This window comes from Pteropus medius, unplaced genomic scaffold (genome assembly GCF_902729225.1).
Source record: "Pteropus medius unplaced genomic scaffold, Ma_sr-lr_union100, whole genome shotgun sequence".
Taxonomy (NCBI): Eukaryota; Metazoa; Chordata; class Mammalia; order Chiroptera; family Pteropodidae; genus Pteropus; species Pteropus medius.
This window is the reverse complement of record NW_024342473.1, coordinates 819,864-835,602: the sequence shown is the minus strand read 5'-3', so window position 1 is coordinate 835,602 and position 15,739 is coordinate 819,864. Positions and strand designations below refer to the sequence as shown.

General features: G+C 43.8%; 1 protein-coding gene across 1 annotated transcript in view; it reads left to right on the top strand.

The window, feature by feature from the left end:
• The window catches only part of SLC7A14 (solute carrier family 7 member 14), a 47,867-nt gene extending 32,521 nt beyond the window's left edge, over positions 1-15,346 (top strand). Inside the window, exons 5-7 of the mRNA XM_039864993.1 lie at positions 2,182-2,390; positions 4,288-5,165; positions 14,894-15,346. Of these exons, the coding sequence (XP_039720927.1) occupies positions 2,182-2,390; positions 4,288-5,165; positions 14,894-15,216 (1,410 nt within the window). The 3' untranslated portion in view covers positions 15,217-15,346. The remainder of the gene's footprint in view (positions 1-2,181; positions 2,391-4,287; positions 5,166-14,893) is intronic.
• The last annotated feature ends 393 nt before the right edge of the window (positions 15,347-15,739 follow it).

Genomic DNA, 15,739 nt, shown 5'->3' with positions numbered 1-15,739 from the left:
TCTTGGTGTCCACTGCCGCCCAGGGATGGAGTGCTGGGAGTGGGCTGCCGTCCAAGGAGCTCAGATCATAGGCTGGCAGTAACGGGTTGGGTGTGCGAGCATTGTGGGCCTCTGTGCACCCTCCTCAATGCTCTTCTGTCTTCTGGGAGCTTCCCGGCAGCAAAGAGGCGAGGCTCCCCCAGGGTGGGGAGAGAGTACACCGCCTAGAGATGCTCTTCCCCTTAAATCCCTGGGGAAATGCAATTTCTTCCTGCTGTTGCTTCCTTTTTCACTGGCTCAAGCTCTCCCCTTAAGGCTTCCCTGCCAAGGGCAGTCCTCAGAATAAAGTCCCCAGGGTCACATCCTCAGATGCTCCTCACACTTTTGATGTGTCATCTCTCAGCTCCTGTCCTAGAATTTCTATCATCACATGAACACGCCCCACAGCCCCCGGCAATGGACAGAACCAGCTGACAAGCCAACAGGTGTGCGTTTACACAAATACCCCCAGGCTCTGAGGGTCCCAAGCACTCAGTCATTGCAGTTAGGAAAGAGCCGGAAGCAGAGGTGCCCTAGAGTCCTGCAGTTCCTGCTGCCACAGCCTATGAAAACACCTCCTTCCCTTCCCCCCAGGGAAGGGAGTGGGGAACATCTTTAGCAACTAATTAAAGAAGCCAGATCAACTAATCATAAAGACAAGCTGCAGAACAAGATTGTCCTGGAAACCATAGGAAAACACAAAAGCAGTTTTAGATGTGGTCTTTAGATGTGGTCAGTTCCCCACCCAAACATTTATGGATAGATCAATTATCACCTCCCACGGTCACACACATACAAGTGGCTTCATCTTACCCATATCCTGATTATCCCTGCAGACAGAGTGTTCAGAGAGTGATGGTGATATGAGAGGAGCATCAGAGACACCCTGCTCTGCATTTCTCGTCCTATTCCTCCCTCATACCTCCTGCTACTCTGGGGTTGACCCTTGCAGCACAATAAAGTTAATAATCACAGTTTCTCCCTTAGAGTAGCACTGTATAGACTACAAAGTACTCCCGTGCATCTACCAACTCTTCGCCTATCCTGATTGAACGTGGGAAGGAGATTCAACAGAAATTGCTGTAAGATCAGTCCCACTCTCCTCCAGCTCACTCCCAAGGGGGACATTGCAAGTGATGACACTGCTGGGAAATATTCTTTGAGAATGCACAGGCCGTGCCTCAGGAGCTGTTTGGCCCTGTGCCGATCAGCGGTCTGCCATTCCACTGCCAGAAGAACCAACTTGCTAGACCATGGCGGTTCATCCTGCTGGCCTCCCTATGGCCCATGGCTTCACTGGAGGATCCTGGCTCCTGACGAATTGGCAAAGAAGTAATCTAGAAATGCACCACTCTCTCCCTTTTAGGCTCTGAACTCCCTTCTTGATGCCAGCATTAGCTTTTGCAAGCCAAGGGGCTTTTTTGCCTGGGGCTGATTCTGAAGAGAGGGATGGCAGATCTATGACATAAGAAGGGAAATAGTTCCTGGTTAAGTTATTCCTGGTTATGCAAAGCCATAGTGGTCTTATAGCCCAGAGCAGGACTGGATTCCATCCTGATGCCATAATTAGTTTGTTGGCCTGCCTGGCACCTGGGACTGGGTTACAGAGAGGAGATGGAAATAGGAGTCCTCATCTGGGTCCCATCAGTTCATTGGCTGTGGTTCTCCTCTGCATTTACCTTTGGAGTTTTGATCTCTGGTTCAGGGTAAGAGGGAGTACAGTTAAGACCATGTAGGACTCTGAAAGCATAAAAAGAAAAGAGATTCTTGTCATGGTCACTGTCAGGCCCTGGCTCCAGTGCCTGTGGCTGCAGGTCCTTGAACCTGGTAATATCCGCCCTTCACTGAACTGTCAGTGTAGCTCTGCTTTCATGGGGCTGAAATACCTGCAGACTTATTCCTCAGATACGAAAGGGCCACAGAGTGATATTAGAGATTTTCTGGTATAGTCTACTAAATCGACATGTGGGGAGAAAATACTGAGACCAAGAGCTCCGAAGGCCAAATGACTGGTCTAAAGTAGAGGCACATGCCAAGAAGGGGCAGATCCAAACCACCATGCAGGCCTCTGACACCAGGGCAGGGCCCTTCCTCTCCTGTGAGGCTTTCACCCCCGCTGTCAGTCCCCTCTACCTCCAGCCATGTTTTCTCTTGTTTCAACAGGTGAGCATGATTCTAACTCTGATGGTGCCATATTATGCCATTGACACGGAATCCCCACTCATGGAGATGTTTGTGGCTCATGGGTTCTATGCTGCAAAATTCATAGTGGCCATCGGGTCGGTTGCAGGACTGACAGTCAGCTTGCTGGGCTCCCTCTTCCCAATGCCAAGGGTCATTTATGCCATGGCTGGTGATGGGCTCCTTTTCAGGTAAGGGCTGTTCTCTGTGGAATGTATTCTGTTCTGCTATGCCTATCCAGGGAGAATGTCACCCGCTGTCAGCCTGACTGTAATTTTGATATGAGTGCTGTGGAACTTGTCACATATCCTGGCAAAGAGTTTGAGTGGAAAGAGCTTAGGCCCTGAAACAGCCCCTCGGTTTGACTCTGGATCCCTCGATCTAGCACAAACTGCTCTCTTCCCCTAACTGCCCCTCTCCTCCTATTTGACACTGTGTGCTCCTTTGTAAAGATGCCATCTTTACAAACTGCTTCACTGGGTGGCCTCCAGAAGGAAGAACCCATCTCAGGGACACGTTAGGCCTGCCCACATGCTGAGGCCTGACAACCGCCCCTCTCTCCACAGCCCCTCTGAAGCTGAAAAAGTTCAAAGTTACAATCAAAGAAAGAATATGGCCCTATGAACAGAACTTAGTAATCATAGCAACAATAGCTGCCGTTTATCAAATATTTGTGTATTCCAGGTGCTTTGTACACAGTATCCCATTTAGTTGTCACAACAACTCTATTTTGCAGATGAGTATACTAAATGGGTATATTCAGAGAAAGGAAAAAAACTTGTCCCGAATCTCCCAGCTGCTGAGTTGGGGGGGGTGTGGGTGGAGGGAAGGCAAGATTTGAACTCAGGACCGTCTGAATCCAAAGACTAGATTTTTAACCAGACAGATATATTGACACTTCCACCGCTCTACGTTGGCCACATAGTAGCCTATCTGCTCATGATACAAAAAGGATGTAGCCCCATCTCTTGGTTCCCAGTGCCCGTTGTGTGAGGGGCTGGCAAGGAAGACATACTTCCAGTGCACAAGCAAGGAGCAAACCTTGGAAGCCAAGGAGCTCTCAGGGGTACAGAGGGATCCATCCAGCTCAGGGACTTTATTTCTGCCATAGGCTGTCATCTTCTCTGGTTCCTCAACCTACTCCTTGAAGTCATTGCCAGGTCAGAGCTGCTGTGTTTGGAAAGCTGGACAGATCAAAACCTGCCCATGGGGGAGGTGTGGCAACTTCACGCATCCCAAAGGTTTTTCTGCTGTGAAAGAAAATTAAGAGGAAAGATGCTGGGCATCCGAGCATAGTTTATAGTCTTGTGTGAAATCTGAAAATAAGAGAGGAATGGAAGAGGAGGGAAGAGGGAGGATCAGGAGGAGAGAGAGGAGGAGAGCAGGAGCCGAATTAAGGCCCACAGGGAACTGCTGAGGCCGCGGCTGCCGTTCGACCACCCTTGTTGGGCTTCTCCACTTGGTAACTGGCTGGATTTAGCCTGTACCTATGAGCTGAGCACAGGTTCTTAATTACTGTTTTATTTTACCAACTTGCTTATCAAGCTTTGGCATAAATCAAACTCCAGAGGTTTTTTTAAAGCATAACTTTAGAAAAACCATGAGCTCAACTCCCAAAGATTCTGACATAGTAAAGTAGGTCACAGGTGAAACCTAAAAATATGTATTTCTCACAAGCTCCAAGATGATGCCGGTGCTACTGATCCATGGACTGTGCTTTGGGTGACACAAGGCTAGAGGACCCTCCAGCAGGTGTATGATTTCTCCAACTCTCACTTCTTCCTGGAAAAACCTAGACTTCAATATACATTTCTGAAATACCTCCTAGATTCAATTCAACCCTCACATGACATAATGAATTAGGAACTTTAATTTAAAAGTTTGTCTCAAAACTAAGGAATGAAAGTAAAATCTTTTTGAATTATATTCCAGAGATAGGAACTAAATCCCGGGGTAGGAACCACAGCTGTATTTAAAGCAGTGAATCCAAAAGTGAGTTGTAGAGGCAGGACAAGGGGGCATTAAGCCACGTTACAGCCGATCACCAGCCGTAGCCCAGTTAACCCTGTACTTTCATTAACCCTCCAGGTTTCTGGCTCATGTGAGCTCCTACACGGAGACACCAGTGGTGGCCTGCATCGTGTCGGGGTTCCTGGCGGCTCTCCTCTCACTATTAGTCAGCCTGAGAGACCTGATAGAGATGATGTCCATCGGCACGCTCCTCGCCTACACCTTGGTCTCTGTCTGTGTCTTGCTTCTTCGATACCAACCAGAGAGCGACATTGATGGTTTTGTCAAGTTCTTGTCTGAGGAGCACACAAAGAAGAAGGAGGGCATTCTGGCTGACTGTGAGAAGGAAGTGTGTTCTCCTATGAGTGAAGGAGAAGAGTTTTCCGGCCCCGCCACCAACACGTGTGGGGCCAAGAACTTACCATCCCTGGGAGACAATGAGATGCTCATAGGGAAATCGGACAAGTCAACCTACAATGTCAACCACCCCAACTACGGCACTGTGGACATGACCACTGGCATAGAAGCTGATGAATCTGAAAACATTTATCTCATCAAGTTAAAAAAGCTGATCGGGCCCCGTTACTACACTCTGAGGATCCGGCTGGGCCTTCCAGGCAAAATGGACCGACCCACAGCAGCTACAGGGCACACGGTGACCATCTGCGTGCTCCTGCTCTTCATCCTCATTTTCATCTTCTGCTCCTTCATCATCTTTGGCTCTGACTACATCTCAGAGCAGAGCTGGTGGGCCATCCTTCTGGTCGTTCTGATGGTGCTGCTGATCAGTGCCCTGGTGTTTGTGATCCTGCAGCAGCCAGAGAACCCCAAGAAGCTTCCTTACATGGCCCCCTGCCTCCCCTTTGTGCCCGCCTTTGCCATGCTGGTGAACATCTATCTCATGCTAAAGCTCTCCACCATCACATGGATCCGGTTTGCTGTCTGGTGCTTTGTGGGTAAGCAACTTCCTTTGGAGACTTGAGAGTTCCCTTTTAGGGCCTTGAACAGGCTTATCCCAGAATTACTCCCTTGCTGGCACTGCCATGTCAACAGAAATGTGCTGGTTCTAGGGACCCCCGCTCTCTGCTTTAGAGTCAATAAGGCCAGTCATACCCTTTCTGCCTGTATGGTCTTGGTTGTTGGTTCTGAAGAAGGATATTGATCAATCCACCTCTTCATTGATTCTCATTACTGGGCATTCTTCTTATGGATAAATAAAACCATAAAAAGTCTACTTTAAATGAATTTAGATTGAAAAGGAAAAATAGCATTGTAAAAGTGAGGGCGAGAAAGGTCGATTAAAATTGTCTTAGAAACTAAAAATTATGAAACTAAAAATCATGAAACTAAAAATTGTGAAAAAAGTATTTGTCTTACATATGATAAAACTGAGTTAAAATAGTGACCATGCCCTCATTTTTTAAATGAGCTAGGTATGAACTAAGTGTGGATTTTTTGGCAAAATTTTTTGGACAAAATTGCATCATGGCACCATTTAATATCTCTGACTTCACATCAACTTTTATAAAATATTCAAGAGTCTTTTATTTTTTCCCAAAGTCCTTTCTTCATCCTTTGATATTTTAATCATCACACTATCATCCTTGTTGATTTTCTCTCCTTCTGCTGATAACTGATATGATTCTGTCGGGTCCTCAATTGCTCACAGCTGTGGGTGCGGATGAGAGTTGCTCTCTTCACACTCACTTTTACTGCCTTCAAAAAGTTCTGTACCTTTCCAAAGAGTTCTAATTTTCCTTTGTGATCGATTTATATTTCACTCTCATTATATGTTTATTGTATCTAACAATCACTGATGTTTATGAGATGACTGGGAATTGGTGCTTGTGATAACTTGAAAGGGGTGTTTAAGTGAAGACTAATTTTAAAGTTTCTTAGTCACTATTTTTATGTTTCTTATAGAACTTGGTAACCGTAAATAGGGTCTTTGGTAACAAATACTTAGCTAAAGAGGATCCTTAGATGCTCTGTGGAATAGGAAAGTAATAGAATAAGTAATCTCTGCCTTAAAGAGAAGCAAGACAAATGCACATGAATCAACTAGCCTGGACAAGACTGCATGGATACTCATGAATTAGTAGTCCATCCACTCCCTGAGATCAGGGATATGGGTGTTCAACATTTTTTCCTCTGAACCTCCAAGATGATAATTGCATGCTCAAGGTCAACAGGAGTAACAGGAAGTTATTCACAGAGCTTTTACTACAATATCCAGGATCTCAGTGCTAAAATCCAGGCCTCCTACTTCCTTTCCAGGATGCCTCAGAGCAGACCTTTTCATTCGACCAGAATGGTTGATATGTAGTTTGTGCAGATTAACACATAACATCAGGGCTGGTTTCGTGAGCGTATGCCCTGTGCAGTTACATAGGGCCCTGCACTTGGTTTAATGCTCAGCTGCTGCATTCTTGAATTCTTAACAATTTTTAACAAGAGTCTCTAGGATTTCACTTTGCACTAGGATCTACAAATTAAGTAGCTGGTCCTGAATAATATCTATGGTTTCTGGAATACCAAAGGCATTTTGCAAAAGTGGTGAGGTGGCAGGGGCCTTTGTCTTTGGAGTCAAATCACAGCTCTGCTACCTCTGTGTCTTGTGACCTTGGGAAATTCACTTAACTACTTTAGGCCTCAATTTACAGTTTACTCATCTGTAAAAATGCAGATAATTTACTAGCCTTGATCTGGTTGCCGTTTGGTGCTTATGTAAAGATATATTGGTGAAAGCAATAAGAATTATTTCTTTTCTGCCTTTCTTTTAAAAATCTAAAATGATTCATTGTCCCCCAGACTAGCTATCACATGCCAAAGCACAGCGTGAACCTGTTCTGACTCAGACTGCCCTCCCAGTTATCAGGCAGAAGAAAACTCCCAGAGAGCCTTTTGCAATCTTGCTGATAGCACAAACTTCAAACTTGCTCCAGAAACTGATACTCCCTGACATGGAAGGATGCCACTCTGCAGCTTGGGGCTGGCCACACAGAGGGCACAGGAGCCCACAGCTCAACAAGCACCCAGTTACGAGCTGCTTGCTAACTGCTTTAGTGTCATGCTCTTTGAAAGCTGGTGTTCAGTTTCACCTAGAAAAAGATTCTCAACCCTGACTACATACACGTCAGGATCACCTGAGTTGCTTCTAAAATATTCTATGCTCAGGATTCCCCCTACCCTGAGTTTTTCTGATTCAGTTGGTCTTTTATGGCAAATCTGGGGTATTTTTTAAAGCTCCTCCAGGTGATTTTAATGTGCAGCCAGGTTTAAAATTATCTAGAACAATGGTTCTCAAAGTGTGCTCCCAGACCAGCAACATCAACGTTATGTGAAAACTAGTTAGAAGTGAGTTTGGGGCGCATACACCTACCAAATAAGAATCTCGAGGGCAATTTAGGTATTAACAAGCCTTCAAGGTGATTCTGATGCATGCTCAAATTTGTGAGCCAGTCATCTAGAGAGAAGAATAAGAAGACATTAGCAAGCAAGGCAGATAATTTAATTACAAAAACTCCCTAGTTTTCAAAATAAATTTGTTTATGTATAAAATATACCCATCCTGCAACCCCTCAAATTGATTATAAAATTTTTAATGACCTTATAGAATAAATATTCCACCTCTAAACTTCAGAGTCTCCAAAATGTCAGATTTTTCTCCTTAATCTCTCTATTCATAGTATAGCTTTCCTGGGAAGAATAGTAGAGATATTTTTAAATGGAGCTTCTTATGAAACATCGGCTACTTTTTAAAAAGATTTACATGGTTAGGCTGAGTCATCACTTGATAATCTGCTTGGATACATTTTTTTACCCAACCTTCTCTAAGGGAATTTTAATTACAGCATTTTTGTCACAATGTTTTCTAAGCATTGACCTTCAGAAGACACGACTCATAATGTTAAAGAGGCACAAGTCTCAACAAGATTTCCTTCGGAAAAGAGAAATAATACAATAGCAAATGGTTAATAATTGCAACAAAATAAGCACAAAGCAACCTTTGTTTTCCTTTTCTCTTAGCTGATGTAGTTTTGTAAAGAACACCTCAAGGAATTGGGCAGAGTCTCAGGAGACATGAGAATAGCAAGGACCAGTGAGAACCCTGTACAATGGTATTTTCATGGGCATCTTTCAGATCTACTGTTCCCTATGGGCGGTTATTATGAATTAATCATCTGTTAGACCAGTGTGCGGGGCCCCTTACACTGGGGGCTGCCAACTTTTTATCAGGAATATTTTCAGTCCCCCTGAGGAAAACAAATTCTTATCTATAGATTTAGAGAACAGTTAGAACTTGCAATTTGGGCAGTGGACCCCCAAAAATATTGCAAAGAGAAGACACCTCTTACGGTCTTTATCTGAGCTATCATCTGAAATCTTATTGGAAATTGACAAAAGCAACCATTTTGATGAAGGAAAGAGGAGAAAAAGAAGAAGGCCATGAATTGGGAGTTGAGGGCACTGAGATTTAAAAAATTCCTGTTGATTAATCCCATAAATAAGTTTGAAATTCTCCTTATAGTCAGAGGAGAAAACCATTGGCACCTTCAACATCGAAATCATGCTCAGAAGAGCAAGGAAAATCGTGAAGGCCAGGTTGAGGGTGGCAACAGGGCCAGTGGGATTCCAAGAAGGAGGTGAATCCCACCACAGTCAAGGCTGCCTGCTGGCGGAGGTGCTGTGCTAAACAGGGAGACCCGTGGGGAGGAAGGGAAGGGCGATCCCACAGCTCTGCACCCGGAGGCAGCCGAGAATGAAGGGAGGATCATCACAGAGGTGGAAGGCCCTGCAGAGGGCGAGCACAGTGCGCCTGGAACAGACTTAGAGCCACGAAAGAAGGGGTGTTGGGGTTTCTTTCTGTCAACATTACATTTGAGAGATTCATCTACAACGTTGCCTGTAGTTTTAGTTTATTCATTCTCCTTCCCATCTAGCCTTCCACTGTGGTAATATACCACAGAGTATTTATCCATTCTAGTGTCCTTGGATGTTCAGCTTGTTTCCAGTTTGAGGCTATAAGAATAGAGCTGCTATGAGCATTCTTGTCCAAGTGTTTGGCGGTCAAATAGACACATTTCCCTTGAGGTCTATTGAGTTAGAAGTGGAACTGCTAGCTTGGATTATTAGATCTTTTAATATTCTTTAACAAGATTGAATTCAATCTCATGGCCATTATACCCCTCAAATGATATAAGGCTCCCAGTCCCATTTGCAGATGGGAAACTGAGGCATAAAGTAATGTGACTTTATGTTAGATCAGTTGCAGGGTCAGAGAGAGAAACTCTCCACCTCCCCCAATTCCATCCTAAACCTGCTCTTCCTGGCTACACCTCGTTAAACAAACCCTGTTGTTATTACAATGTGGCGGTATTTTAAAAAATAATCAGCAAAGTTGATACGGATTGCATTGGGTGGGAGGATACCTTATTACCATCGGAGTCTTCGTTTCTACATTGGCAAATGTCTGTTTTGGAAAATTAATCCCAGACTGGTAAAAATAAAAAAGACTGGGCATAACAAAGCACCTCAGTTATCTGCAGCGGGCAGGGCTTCCTGCTGGAAAGTGTACCCCTGGAAGAGGCAGCTCCACCCAGCCTGAGGTCAGGTGGCCCACCTCTTTTCACCCGGAGCATGGAGCTACATGCAGAGGATAGGAAGCCCCAAGGGGACTCCAGAGATCAAAGACCTGCTCCATAACCCAAGTTTCACCCACGCAGTTGGAAATCGGCTGCTTTGTCTATCTCCAGGTCACTCAGTCTCTTTTCAGAGCTGAGTTTTCGTTCCAGATTTTCTCCTATATGATCCAAAAGACCTCCTCCTCCCACCCCTCTCACTTGTAGGTTTGGGGTCATTTGCTTAACTATCACAGGATGGATCAACACAAGTGAAGTAAGTAGGTGTTTTGCCAGCTGGTGCCTAAGTGCCCAGTGTCTGAATGCAGGCTTGGAATTCCTAAACCTCCCTGGAGGCAGCTGGGTGGGATGGGAACAGACTCAAGAGATGCGAGTTCCAGTACTATTCCAATCACTGATTCATTGTGCAGTTAACTTCTCTGGGATGATGGATAAAGAAGTACTTTTTTATAAAGATTTTATAATCCCACAGTGTTCTATTACATCAAGAAAGCCCATTCAATTGTTGAAGATATGACTTTTCATCTTGTCTAGCCCAAACCTCTCATGAGCACATTCTCCACTAGAGAACTCTAATCGGAAAAGAAGCCAAAGCTTCCCTTTGAATATTTCCCTTTGCTGCAAACAGCCTTTCAAAGGACTCGTTGCCATTACCTTTGACCAGGGCTGGCATTCAGCCAGTTTGCCCTTGTACAGCCAAGTCTATCGTTAAAATATTGAAACACTTCTGTGCCTGCTGCTAACTAGTTGCTGCCTTGAGTGCCCCTTCCCACTAGGATCCACTGACTGAGAAAAAAAACTCCAGCCCAGCATGTGGGGCCTCCAGGGCCCCCCTTTTCACACTGTAGCACAAAAATTGATTCCCTTCTGATTTTCATCATCACATCTGCCTTTCACTTATTATAGGTGTAAGATATGCAACTACAAAGCAATGGATTGAAGTTTTTAAAGGAACAGCAGAATTAAATATGCAAATAGAATAAATAATATTATTTATCAATTAGCCATCTTATTCTCAAGGCTTGGGTCCAGATGGTTTGGCATACGCCAAAACCAAATCCACTCTCAAAAGTAAAACTCTACCGTCTATAAGGGTTTGCAAAAGGATATGATACTAGTCCCATTGACAACCTAAATAACAGTGCCCAAAAACTATTTCAGGCAATGAAAGCATCATTGAAATAAGTGTATACTTCCATAAGGTGAATAATTTTTTTCCCCACAAGTATAATATTTAGGGAAATTTTAATATTGCTAGATATCAGATGACAAGAATTATTATTGGTTTTTAGATATGATTATGATGCTAAGTTTTTTAAAGGAATCTATTTTAAAAATATATACTAAACTATTTACAGATGAAACAGTGTGGAAGGGATTTGTTTCAAAATAATCTAAAGAGAAGCGATGGGGTATAGGTTAGTGTCTGAGGAAGCTAGTGATGAGCACATAGGGTTCTTTATATTAGTACATGGGGTTCTCCATTTTTGTATATGTTTGAAATTCTTCAAAACAAAAACTTAAGCAAAGTTGTTTTCAATCAGTCTATGCCTCATAGCCACCCCTGGTAGATGGGAGAAAAAACAGATTTGGACATGGAGAGACCCGGAAGCTTCAAGGTCCTGCCACTAACTGTGTCGCCATGGACAATCCTTGATTTCGTCCTGTGTCCAGTTTCCCGTCTGTGAAATGCACATATTCAAAACCTTACGCACCACACCCACACACACACACACACACATACACTCCGAAACAGGTTAAGAGGAGTCTAAACAAGATAACATTTGCGCTCCGTGGGAGAAAGGTGCAACATAAATGTTGCATCATTATGGGACCTCAGCACTCAGTGCTGTTGTGTGAAGTCTAGTTTAGACAGTTCAGGATTCCCAGAATCCCCACAGATTTTTCAGAAACTACCTCATGCTTAGTTCTCTAAGCCAAGTGAAAGAAGGAACAGAAACAGAACACCCTGCTCTACACAGGAGGCTTTTAGCAGCTCTGTTTACTCCTCCTGACACAAAGCCCTTGTCTATGTGTAACAGATGGTAATACATGTCTCTTCTCTCTCTCTCCCTCTCTCTGGCTCACTTTCTCTCTCTCTCTCTTTCTTTCTCTCTCTCTCTCTCTCTTTCTCGCTCTCTCCACCCACCTCTGTTTCTTTGTACTCCTCCATTTTTCCTTTTCTCTGATCCTTCTCTGCCTCACACCACTTTTCCTGAATTGACTCAAGGGCCAGCAAGAATAATAAAGGCAGACAGAATGCCAGGACCTAGGAAAATGCCTTTGCCCAAGCCGACTACTTATTCTGTCAGGCTGCACACACAGTCACCTCTTGGTTCATAGCACTCATATTTGAAATGTGTTTTTGAAAACAGAATGACATACCTTTGAAACTGTAAGAGGCTCAGAGCAAACATTAAAAGGCCCATAAATATCTATGTGGCAGGTTTCCATGGGTTGCTTTCCCAAAGTAATCATAGTTGATGCATTTACACAAGCACATGTGTGCACGTGCGCGCGCGCGCGCACACACACACACACACACACACACACAATGTTCCCTCCAGGACAAGCCACTCCCAAAGAACAAATATAGACCTAACCTCTTACTGAGTATTTACTGCAATAAGCATAGACTATAAACCAGCCAGGGGAAAGGAGGTGTGAAGGATTAGATATGCAAGAGATTTTCCTAGATCCATATGGAATGCTGGTTCTGCCCCTCTCAGACCCAGGCAAGTGACTTAGTCTTTCCCAGACTCTGTTTCTTCTTCTGTAAAAGGAAGGTATTCAAATAGATAATCCATAGACACATTTCCAGTCCTAAATATCCATGATTCTATGAGCAATCATACCGAGAATTCCCATAAATATCAATTTACCTGACACCCCAATACCTGGCGGGGGCAGGGGAAGGTCTGTCAGAATAGATGCCAAACCAGTGCTTGAATGAGTTGAGAAGTGGCAGAGAAGTTAGAGGCAAAGGGAAAAGGAAAAAATGGCATTGAATTCAGCAGGGAAATGAATAAGGTCGAAGAAGGGGATCAGAGAAGAAAGAACTGGTACCTGCCTTGATGTCTAGGAGAAAAGATAGCAATAGAAATAGAAAATTGAGCAAAAGGTGTGTGTCTGCTAATTCTACTTAGTCTCCTGAAATTTATTCTCAGGTCTCAGACATGCTCCCAACAGAAACATTCTCCAAGAAACGGCATAAGCCCGTTAGAAGAGGTTTTAATTTGATGCCTCCTTCTACACAAGGATAGTAAATATCCCCTCTGGCCAACCTGCACCCCCAAACAAGAAAGAATAAAGATCCATGCTCAGAAAAATGAAGTCGCTATTTGAGAAGTAATAGCTGCATCTGCAAGTGATTAACTCTAGGATTTATTACCAATTAGGACTATAAATCTCTGCTTACTTTGGCTCCTGAAAAGTTGATTTCATGGGGCGGTGGTGGAAGGGGAGTACAGGAAGTGACTTGAGACAAGAGAGGAGAAATCCAAGCTTAAAAAGACACACTTCAAATTGAAAAGGGAGCAGGATTTCTCAAGTACCAGAGCAGAAAACAGGCTTGACCTTGCCGTTCTAAACAAACAGCCCAGCAGATGCCTGCAGGGGTAGCCAAGTCAAAGGGATTTGTACCACTCAGAAGACAGTGTTAGGGGGTCCTGGAAAAACGTTGTATACCTGAGTAGCCCCCAGTGGCCAGGCCATAACATGACCAGAGTTGGCAGTAGAGTACGTGCATCAGGAGCTTTACATTCCTAATCTCAGCAGTTTTCAGCTTTGGCTGACTATTAGAATAACCCTGGAACTTTAAAACCATACCTATGCTTGGGTCTCAATAAGTCAGTATCTCTAAGGGCAGAACGTGAGCATCACAGTGGTTCAAAAACTCCCAAGATGACTCTCAGGTACAGCCAGGGTTGAAAACTATTGCTTAACTGGTATCATTCTCACAGCAACCCCATGTTACAGGCACAATAACTCTCATTGTTTTACAGAAGAGAAAACTGAGGCACAGAGAGGCTAAGTAACTGATCCAAGGTTAGACATCTAATAGTGGTGGAGGCAAGATTTGAACCCACAGCTCACACTCTTAATTACCATGTCCTATGATCTCCCAAGGATATGGTTCTCAGCTTTCCAGGCTGTGAGCCTTCATGGGCTTTTCCAGGTAGAAAATGGGGGCTCTCAAACTATTTTTATATATTATTTCAAAAAAATTCTAATAGAAATGAAACATTAGCCCATATTAATGGTACATATTAACTAAGGAGGCAAGTTTCTTTCCTTTGCTTGGAGTGACATCAAAACAGGGAGTTGCAATGGATATTTCATGCTTATTAGGAGTTCTCATTCATTCATCCAACAAACATTAAGTGCCAATTTTCTGTAGTCTATAAAGTAGAACCACACACAACAGATGTTCTAAGGGTCATAAGAGTGGCATGCACTAGACACTCTGAGAGGCAACAGAAGAAAATAGACAGCTCTGAGTGCCAGTAACATATTATGCTTTCAGTGAATAGCAAGAGAAATTGTAGGATAATATATGCATGCTGCTAAGTAGAAAAATAAAAGATGGAGGCATAGGATAATAAAATGTCATGAGAATGTTGGGAATACACTGTTGCTGATCCATAAATATTTAACCCAAGGCAGAAAAAAAATGTAAATTCCTGGCACTTACACGATGTACTGAGCTGGATGTCAACAGGGGAAGTGGGGACTGAGGTGACCTAGAGAACCCATATCCTGTCTAAACAGTCAGCTAGTTCTTACCTCAAGCCTAAAGATTGCCATATAAGAATGTGAGTGTAGTGTTGTCAGACCTTCTGATTTTTTAGGAAAAACTATATACATAGGTTGCTTAATGCAAGATCTCCCAATTTTAAATGGCCTCTAATTTGAGTCATTTTCAAAACGCTGTATTTTGAAAGAGAACATATCCATCACAAGCTCTGCTTACACCATTGAGGGTGATCTCCCATGGATCCCAAAACAACTGCTCATTCACCTGTGCCTTTCCCCTCCTGCAGGTATGCTCATTTATTTTGGGTATGGCATCTGGAACAGCACCCTGGAAATCAGTGCCCGAGAAGAGGCCCTGCACCAAAGCACCTACCAACGCTACGATGTGGATGACCCTTTCTCAGTGGAGGAAGGTTTCTCCTATGCCACAGAGGGCGAGAGCCAGGAGAACTGGGGCGGGCCAGCTGAAGACAAAGGTTTCTATTATCAACAGATGTCAGATGCGAAAGCAAACACCCGGACAAGTAGCAAAGCAAAGAGCAAAAGCAAACACAAACAGAACTCAGAGGCTCTGATCGCAAATGATGAGTTAGATTACTCTCCAGAATAAGAGTAAACACATAAGAAATGTGTAGAAATGGTGGTGATTTATTTTCAGTAACTTAACCTGTGGGCTAGAGGGTGAAAACTTTTTTGCCTCTCATTTCAAAAATCTAGCCTTCCCCAAAGTCAGTCCCCAGTCATAGCCTATCATTTGCTACTTTTGCTCTTCGGGATAATTCTGTCTAAGGGTTTAACCTGGCTCTCCTAACTGGTCCCCTTGTTTAAAAACAAACAAACAAACAAAAAAAACCTAAACAAGAGACTACAAGAAATTCTAACTTGGGTGCAACCATCAAAGCTGATGGCAGCAAATGTTTCCTAGGCCTTTGTTTTGCTGGTTGAATCATTTTGCTTCTTACTGAGACCCCAAAAAGCAAGGAGCAAACTTCTTGGACCATACCGAGGCTGCAGCTTATCCTGGAGGTGTGCCAAAGCAGGTGAGTGTGGACACAAGGCAGCGTTTCCACCACCTGATACCACAAGGGCAAAGCTCTGTGCTCAGCATGCCAGCTGAGAGCTGCTCCCCAAGT